At 38.4% G+C, this 10,249-nt stretch overlaps 1 protein-coding gene across 1 annotated transcript; it reads left to right on the top strand.

The window, feature by feature from the left end:
• The first annotated feature begins 744 nt into the window (after positions 1–744).
• LOC137003731 (macrophage mannose receptor 1-like) lies at positions 745–8,529 on the top strand. The gene is made up of 7 exons (XM_067364021.1): positions 745–781; positions 862–1,224; positions 1,315–1,647; positions 2,595–2,933; positions 3,021–3,341; positions 3,483–3,583; positions 8,434–8,529. The coding sequence occupies exons 1-7, from the start codon at positions 745–747 to the stop codon at positions 8,527–8,529; spliced, it is 1,590 nt and encodes a 529-aa protein (XP_067220122.1).
• Positions 8,530–10,249: the final 1,720 nt, after the last annotated feature.

Raw genomic sequence — 10,249 nt, 5'->3', positions numbered from 1 at the left:
ACACACATCTGCCAGATATTAAAAATAAAAGCATTACAAAGTAAAATATTATTGTGTGCATGAAGATAAAAATGCTTTGGTGGAATCCGGCTTTTCCCGTAGTCTGCTTAGGCGCATTAACCTCCCGAACTAGCAGATACGTTTCCTAACTAGAGAAGCGTTCAGTTTTTCCACTTGCAAATTCCGCCATGTAAATAGTGAATTCGCCATGACACGAATCTAACTGACTGACTTTTAAAGGGGATGGGAGATGAGACTCTAATTAGTTTATTGCACGTTACGCCCAAAACACACCCATTACTCATCAAGAGACTAGGTACAACCCTTTTAGACCATGCGCCGGATGCACCGACCATTTTTCCTGTCCTTAAACTAGCAAAAGTGGATTTGGACATGCTCTAAGCGCACTTGCGCCATGCGCTTTAGACCATGCGCTTAGAACGTTAAAATAAGGCCCTTAATTTAATTGGTACAATAATTAAAAGTTAAAGAATAAAATGCAAGAAAATGAAAAAAAAAAAGTAAAAAAAAAGTAATGAATATAAATCAAATGGTTTGCTAAGTTATGTACAGTAATGTTTAATTAATCATATTCAGGGTGCATTTCTTGACATGAAGTATGTAAAGTTACAATAAATTTGCAATGTACAGTCTGAATTCCCTCCTTACACAACTGTGACACAGAAAATGTATGTTTGATCATCTTTTATTAGAATCCAGCAGAGAGGATCTGTGTGAGCAGTCATGGACGGGAGTCTGTTTGTGCTGCTGCTGCTGTCAGGTTGGTGTAGTCATTTGTAATCTGTATTTATGATGATGATGTGTACATGGAGATATGGTTTAACATGTTGATTTTAACAGGGCTCTTCGGGAGCAGTTCTGCTCTTTCTCGTCAGTACCACTATATAAATTTGAGAATGTCATGGCCAGAGGCTCAGAGTTACTGCAGAGAGATGTACACTGACCTGGCTACTGTAGACACCATGGATGATGTGAACAGACTGGTAAATATAGTGGATGCTGGATACAGCGGATCAGTGTGGATTGGACTGAAGAGAGGGACACAGACACGCTGGGCTTGGTCTAATGGAGAAGACAAATCTTCTCCGTACTCTAACTGGGATTCAGGAGAGCCAAATGAGAATGCATCTTGTGTAACTTATCGTAACGGGTTCTGGGTTGATATGGATTGTAGCTATAAACGATATTTTACGTGCTACACAGGTGAGTTCCTGTTCTTTTCCAATTTATTATTGAGCAGTTTAACTGGGAAAGAAGAGCTATGAACTGATTCTTTTTTGCATCTCTCAAAAGAAAATAATGGATACATCCTGGTATGGAGCGCTAAAACTTGGAGTGATGCTCAGAGCTACTGCAGAGAGAATTACATAGATCTGCCCTCCATCCACAACTCAAAGGATAATAACCAGATAACTAGGGTTATAACAAGTGGAAATTACATCTGGTTTGGTTTGTTCCAGGACTCTTGGGAATGGTCTGACAAATGGAGCCTCTTCTTTAGAAATTGGGCAGGTCAACCATCCCAGAGTTCAGGATCTGGTGACTGTGTCGGCATGTCAAGAATCAAGTTTGGGAAATGGTCTCATGAAAGCTGTGATCTACAGTATCCTTTTATCTGCCATGGAGGTGAGCATCTAAATTAGATGAATGACTATCATTTCATCTTTTGTAGAAGTACTGTGCATTACTGTAAAACAGTGAGTGTGTACAAGCACAATACACTATCAAAAAAATTAACTCTGAAAACCTGACACTCAAAACAACACAAACTTTTTTTTGTCAAATTGCTAATAAATTATAGGTTAACCTATACAGAAAGCATGCAAGAAAGCTGTGACTACTCCCAAACAAGCTGTCCCAAAGCTCAAGGTGCATTTTGAATTAATGTATGAATACGAATTCACCTCCAATTCGCCATACCATAAAATAGTTATGTTGGTTCTACACTCTCACGAAAACTCCTGTTATAAAAAGCTGAGTACAATGAACAATGAATTTCTTGTTATGTGACATTGTTTACGAGTTCTTTTATTGATGTTGTCATTGTGTTCACCATGAACTTGCAGGCTAATTTCTGCTCACATTATAAAAATGTAAAAAGCCATTCAATGTTCATAAACTTGTTAGTCAGCCAGAAAAATCAACTCTAGAGAGGAGCTTTAATAAACTGATGCACTATTATATATCATTCATTATATTTTTACTTAACCTGTTTTTCGATATTTATTATATTACAAGCTTATGAATCACAAGCGTGCGAGTTGAAAACTAATCAAATCATAAAATTTTGTCAATGGACAGACCTACTATATAGTAGCAACCATTTTTGCCGGGATGCACTGTGATATTCCCACATACTTTCAAAAATAAAAATGCACTAAGTATTAACTGTCTGAAATTTAATTCCAAAGCTATACAATATTAGTGAAGCCACTACAGTAAAGTATTGTGTTAGATCACGGTGCAGTTCACAGGGAATGCTTGTATTGATAAAAGCAATCCAATGGCAATATGCTTTTTAATCCTGATTATCTTCAAGTAGCCTATCAATTACTGTCTTTTCCTTCCTAAAGTGCGCAAATCTCCTAAGTACCAGTTTATGAATGAAAGCATGACATGGCAAGATGCTCAGAGTTACTGTAGAGCAAGGTTCACTGATCTGGCCACTGCTGACACCATGAGCGACGCAAGTTTGTTGGTAAATACAGTGGATGATGGATACAATGGTTCAGTATGGATAGGTCTCCACAATGGAACAGAGTATCGCTGGGTCTGGTCTATGGGCACACAGTCCCAGTACAGTATCTGGAATCCAGGAGAACCAAATGGCGATGGAGAGTGTGTGAGGAGTTTTAATGGAAACTGGTATGACGAGAGCTGCAGCACCGCTCTCCCATTTGTGTGTTTCAATGGTGAGTTCTCAAAACTGGTTCATTTTCCCCCCACACTTTAGCTGATCCTGGACTAAGGGCTGGTTTTTATCTGGTGTTTCTGAACAGACAGCTCTGGTTTTATCACCATTACGACTGCTATGGCATGGAGAGATGCTCAAAGTTACTGCAGACAACACCACACTGACTTGGCGAGTATCAGCAGTGCAGAGCAACAGAATCTGATCAGTAATCAAGCATCGCTCTGGATTGGTCTGTTCCTGGACTCTTGGGAATGGTCTGACAAATGGAGCCTCTTCTTTAGATACTGGACAGAAGGTCAACCATCCCAGAGTTCGGGATCTGAGTGTGTCGGCATGTCAAGAAACAATTCTGGGAAATGGGCTCATGAAAGCTGTGATCTAAAGCGTCCTTTTATCTGCCATGGAGGTGAGTTTCCCTAAAAGAATCAAATGATTCAAACAAGACGATTTGTAGATCATTCTTGAAACAGACATTACAAACAACTGTCATATGTTTTCATTTATTAAAGTATCTTCTGTGTTGATGACAAACTCTTAATTTCTCTAGATGACACGTTAATTAAAAAGCAGATCGTCAAACTGAAATTGTCCTGTGATGGAAAATGCACATTGAATGATCCTTCCATACAGACTGCCATCCTGAATGAGGTTTGTATGTTCCTTAATCACTGTGTTCAGTTTCAGTGTCAAATTTTGAAATAGCACCATGGCAGCCAACCACAGCATCCTATAGCAGGGGTTGGCAACCTATGGAGGGGTAATCGCTGGTACATGAGGAAAAGCGAGCAAGGTGTATGCGTTTTTTATTCAGATAAAGTACCTTTAACCTGCATATAGATGTACATTTTGTGGTAATCATTCATCATAGTTACTGACTGACAGCGTACAGCTTGTTCTGCTGTACATAGTTAATGCTAATGCTAAGTTTATTGAGTCCTATTAAACATTCCACACACATCAAAATGAGTGTGATGCATGTGAAAACTACCTATATGAGTACCTAGTTACTTTGTGTTTTCTCTGATCAGAGAGCTATACAATCGTGAAAAGACTGAAAGAGAGGGCATTTTTTCCCATTCCAGTTGAAACTGGACAAAATGCGCATGGTTGTTGAAGCCACATATGTAAATTTTACTCATCCTAAAATGGTAAAAAATAAATAAACATGACACCTTGTTTTAACGGTTTCCGGTACCCAGATATGACAGCACTACTGCAGCACGCATCGCCGCAATGGAGTAGCTGAGCATCTCTTCAGCAAGCCGATGTGCAACTGCCGCAAATGAAACTGAAAGTTCAGTAATCACATCCTTAAGCTCGACACACAGTCATCTTCATTAAAAGCAGCGAGACTAAATTATCTTACCGGTGCTGATGCCGCTCTCTATCCAATTGCAGTCTTTGATATTGAAATTGGCTGATGATAAATGAAAGTAAGCTCATATCTTGCATTCATAGACATGAACTCTGTTAAATTTTGCATATAGCATCGAAAGTGAAGATTAGATTGTATTCATTTTGCGGATAGACATGTGACATGTTATGTGGCCAAGTGTAAATTGAACAGTTTTAACAAAACAGATAGCTATCCGAACAGTAGTTTCGAGTAGCCAGACCTTCAGACTGACAGCCAAGGATCGCCCATGAGAACATGTTTGACTGACATGTAACGCAACCAATTGTTCCAGCGTCACGTTTAGGGGCATGAAAATGTCGATGTCCATACAATAACAGATCGCTGTACATCTAATATATTATTCATTCAAGAACACTGTGCAAGTTTACTGCAACAATGGTGCCGTGAACTTTACACACTTTTGAAAATCCAGCATTTAGTTGATCCTGGTAAGCGGTCATTGTCACAGTTGTAAACACAAAACTTCAGCCTCCGATGGCCTGTCTGACTGTTGACACTGTGACAGCCGTAAATAAAATTGTGAGTCTTGCACTAGAGGCTTGCCTCTTTTCTGTGGTTGGGGTGACGTGTGAGCCAGAGCACATGGAGAGTGAGCAGACTGAATTTTCTCCCTTTTTCTCACTCTCTCTTGTATTTGTTAATGGTGAATTGTGGCCTACCCCGGAAGCTCGTAATTCTTTCGGTTGTGAATTGTTTGATGATGACGTGCTGTCTACTGTGGCCTCTTATTCTGAGGAGCTTATGGGTGAAATGTGCAGCTCTCTCCCTCCAGGTGGACAGGAGAAACACACTTCCCCATCTTATGTCGAGTTGTTAGATGTAATTACTCATGCTGTAGATAAGCTGAGGCTAGAATGAACAATCCAACTCAAAATCAGGCCCAGTCGAAAATGGATGACCCATTTTTTACTAGACGCACCCTAACCCAGCCTCGCCCGCCCCCTAAGCCTCTCACCTTCTTCTGCTCTGTGGAATAGTGCTGCTTAAATCCACACAGCTTCCTCTCTTCCTCCAATCACATCAGATTACCAATCATTGGAGTCAGGTGGCAGCAATTACTTCCTGCTTATGGGAAGTAGAAAGGGAAGTAGAATGCTGGTCGTGGAAGAGACTCTTGAGGCCCATCTCACTATAAATTCAGCTCCAGCTTGGAAGTCACACCCCCTGCTACCCTCCAAGCCATGTAGGATAATTTCCGCTTTAGTCAGGAAATCTTACATGGCCGCTGGACATGGCTGTGCTCCAAGCTTATCAAGCAGATGTATTTAAAGAGTTGGATGAGGGAGAGGGCCTGACTCCAGAGGCTGTCAATGAGCTCAGACAGAATATTGACTTGGTGTTTAGAGCTACCGAGCATAATGCCCAGGCAATAGGCAGGTCCATGGAGGGAATGGTGGCAGCTGAGAACCATCTTTGGCTTACTCATACTGACATCATAGAAAATGACAAAACTTTTCGGTAACACTTTAGATTACAGCCTGGAAAGTACAGTGTAATTACGACATATTTAAAGCGTTACTTCCGTAATTAGAGTGTACCTATAAAGTAAGTATGTGTAAGTTTATGGAAACAATATGTAAAGTCTGGGGAATAAATGGGGTAACAACCAGAAAAATAACAAATTATTTATACTGTAAGTATTTTAAAACAAAGGGTTACTTATACTATTATGATGGACAACAATCTTGCGTTTGTGAGCAATTTAATGAGAACATACACTGCACACTTTTTTGTAATAATAGTGTACAAATATATAAAGGATTTTTAAAAACTCACACAGTGGTCTACATTTCAGTGCATTTATACAGTATTTTGTTTTTGCAAAAGTGCACTGACTGAGTTGTTTTAAGGCAAGTAAAACTACAATATTGCAATTTGTAATACTTGTTTTATGTAAATTAAAGTGGTGCTTGTTACCCTCTCGTTTCTTGTAGTTACAGGCTAAGTACAATAGCACATGGATTCAATCTGATTTCACTTGGAATTTTTTTTTTTTTTTTTTTTTTTTTTAAATAAAGGTTATTTCAAAACAGATTTACAGCACTTCTTATTCGTTTCTCTTGCTTGGCTTCCTCCTCCTCCTGTCCCTTTTCTAATGTTTCTTTCTTTAAATTCTATATGTATTAAAAGAAAATACAGTACCCCCAGACATGTCTTCACCATTTACTCATCTTTTACCCTCACGCCATCCAAGATGTATATGACTTTCCTTCTTCAGATGAACACAAAGATTTTTAGAAAAATAAACAATCTCTGGGAATGCTTTATAATGCAAGTTCGTGTGTTCCTAAAAGTCGAAGCATCAATTGGCACATATACAGCAATAACTACAGTAATCCATATTAGGGGTGTAACGGTACACAAAACTCACGGTTCGGTACGTACCTCGGTTTTGAAGTCACGGTTCGGTACAGTTTTCGGTACAGCAGGTGGAGAGAAAACTAAACATAAAATTGCTTTTTTTTATTATTAAACAGAGGTTTACTGAACAAATTGTGTTTTTGTCTTTAAATATATTAAATTAAATTAAAACTAAAAGTTTCTTAAGGATAAAAAAAATGATCTCTGCTAATGCTATAAACTATGTAGGGAGCCCTAACTTGAAAGAAGCCCAAACTATTAGCCTAAATTCAATTGCTTTTTATTTTTAGATAAAATAATCAACACTCAAATAACAAATTGTATGCAAACCTGTAAGCTGCACCTAAGGCAGTTTTTGCATTAACTTCTAAATGTTTTTACTCCAATTCGTTGTTGAAATATAATCATTTCTACACAGTGGCTGTTATTTTAACATCAGATTTATTTAAACATAGCCTACATTAAATAGCCTAATCAGGATATCACTAAAAGATTAAGTAAAATAATGAATATATTGGCTAATACAGTGCATATATTAAGCTAAAGAGTTCATTTCTCTAGCGAACTAACAAGCTGTGAACACTGAATGGCTTTTCTGAAATGCATAATGACATATTGTTGAATACGGATGCTTTCATTGATGTCTTTCCACCGTTGAAACACTGAATGAGCGATTACATGAGATATGACCGTTTCAGTAAGTTGTACTGAATCTTGCAACATACCTTCAGATGTTCTTTCATGTTTATTCTGTAACTAGTATTAAGGAGGAAGAGATGAACACATTCACCTGCACTCCGCGCTCGCGCTGCCGGTTGAACTGAGGCGCCTGTACAGTGATCTGTCACCCCACATCAAAGCACGTCAAAATGGCATTTTCTGTTTAAACTTCATGATTTCGTGGACAGAATTTGAAGGATGACACTTTGTTTCTTATCGAAAGTAACAAAACGCAGAGCTTATTGCGGTTATTGGTGGTGAATATTGGTTGCAATGTAATGCTTCGGTACACACGTGCACCGTACCGAAAGCCCTGTACCGAAACGGTTCGGTACAAATACGTGTACCGTTACACCCCTAATCCATATGACGATATGAAAAATAACTTCTCGCACGTCTCTCACAAGGAATGTAATGGCAGTGATTGACAAGCCAGAGGTCTTTTATCAGTTAGTAAAGACAGTTTCAAGTAATATCGCAAAAATGTATAAAACAAAACATCCTCTGTAGCACTTTTAATATGTGTATTTATACATATTATACACTTTTTGTCATGAAACTTGCATTTCATGACAAAAAGGTTGCCGACCCCTGTCCTGTTGTCATAGTTTCCTCTGTTCCCGGACTACAACTCCCATCATCCTCTCCGTCTCACACCTGCACGTACTTCCCCATCAACTCACCATCAGCACGGATTCCCTTCACCTGGCTCACCTCGTTATCTCACCCTTATAATGGACTCCCACTCTGCACTCCTTTGTCGGTTATATTGTTTGCTTTATGTTTGGTTGTGTCATTCCTTTTATGAGTAAATCCCTTTTCTGTTGAAGTCCGTGTGTGAATCGTCTTTGCGACAGCCAAAACGTAACACCTGTAGCATTGTGCAACAGTTTTGAACAGGCAAGCAACTCCCATATCACATTGTTGCTGTTATTAGGTTTTAATTATTATTATTATTTATTTTTTATTTTTTATTTTTTTTTTTGCTGGTATTCTCTAGATAAGTGAAAAGCTGAAGAGCATGGGGTTGGAAAGTGACAGCAAAATAAGCTGGAGAAAGAGGGAAAGTGAAGAGGTGTTTCAACAGGACATTTGATTGGCAGAAATCATCCTGCATGTGCAAATTATTTCCTTTTTCAGGTGATGCCTAGATGTTTCAGAATTTGAAATTATATATTTTTTTGTGCTTTTCTTTTGAAATTACAGATTTAATGTAATTTTAATATGCTCTACTGTATGTGTTTTTTAAAAAAAAAAAAACTTTGTAAAACTAAAGATTAGTAATTCACCAGCACTGGAGGAGTAAATGACACTCTCTCCCTGCATTCTGAAATAACATAAACAATGGATAATAAAGTAAATAAAGATATGCTACTATATATGTATTCAAAATAACATTTACTTTGTAAAACTAAAGATTGGGAATTCAACTTTAATGAATTTATTAGCATTAAAGTAGTTATCTTTCATGGAAATCTCTCTCTCTCTCTCTGCATTCTGAAATAATAATTACATAAATGATAGATGATAAAGTAGAGAAAGATTTACTCACATGTTCATGTAGCCATGCCAAGTTTGCTTTGTTGTATGTTTGTTTATGTTTAATGGAAATAAACTGCACTTGTATTCGTCAAGACTTGCCTCCAGTGGACTTCCTTACATGCTGTCACATATTATGGTAGCTTAGTTAATGCTAAATACAGTGCAATGACACTTTTCCATTAAAGGGATAGTTCACCCCAAAATTAAAATTTGATGTTTATCTGCTTACCCCAGCACATCCAAGATGTAGGTGACTTTGTTTCTTCAGTAGAACACAAATGATGATTTTTAACTCCAACCGCTGCCGTCTGTCAGTCTTATAATGCGAGTGAATGGTAACAAAATCTGTAAGAGTCAAAAAAACATGCACAGACAAATCCAAATTAAACCCTGCGGCTCAACAATTTGTCGCATCTTCCTCTTTACGATGCACCACATGTTTTCTATGGGTGAAAGATCTGGACTGCAGGCTGGCCATTTCAGCACCAGGATCCTTCTTCTACGCAGCCATGATGTTGTAGTTGATGCAGTATGTGGTCTGGCATTGTCATGTTGGAAAATGCAAGGTCTTCCCTGAAAGAGACGACGTCTGGATGGGAGCAAATGTTGTTCTAGAACTTTTATATACCTTTCAGCATTGATGGTGCCTTTCCAGATGTGTTAGCTGCCCACGCCACACACACTCATGCAACCCCATACCATCAGAGATGCAGGCTTCTGAACTGATCGCTGATAACTTGGGTTTTCCTTGTCCTCTTCAGTCCGGATGACATGGCGTCCCAGTTTTCCAAAAACATATTTTGATTCGTCTGACCACAGAACAGTTTTCCACTTTGCCACAGTCCATGTCCTATGTTTAGATATGGCTTCTTTTTTGACCTTGTTACGAACTTTTAAAGGTCTAGGGTAGAACGCAACATTTAGTTTTTAACATTGCTGTATTGGAGCGGGCAGCAGAAAAGACCAGGCACACAAAAGCAAGTACAATCAATTTGTTTATTGTTGGTACATCAAGCCGAAGCCACTAATCAGTGTGTGAGTGCGCTATGATACAATGCATTTATATAGAAGTAAGGATAAAGAAAGTTACAATTAACTAATGGGGAAAAAGAACTAGGGTGGCGCCAAATTAAAGAAAAGAATAAAACAAAACAATTCATAAACTAAATTCTCAAACCCTCTAAACTTACTAACCAAAGAAAAATGTGAAAAGAAAAACCGAGATCTTCGGCCGCCCGACGCCATAACTATACCTACCCTTTAATAAAAACCAA

The sequence above is a fragment of the Chanodichthys erythropterus genome, chromosome 16 (assembly GCF_024489055.1).
Source record: "Chanodichthys erythropterus isolate Z2021 chromosome 16, ASM2448905v1, whole genome shotgun sequence".
Classification (NCBI taxonomy): domain Eukaryota; kingdom Metazoa; phylum Chordata; class Actinopteri; order Cypriniformes; family Xenocyprididae; genus Chanodichthys; species Chanodichthys erythropterus.
Note: the sequence above shows the minus strand (reverse complement) of the source record. Positions and strands in the feature narration are given on the sequence as shown.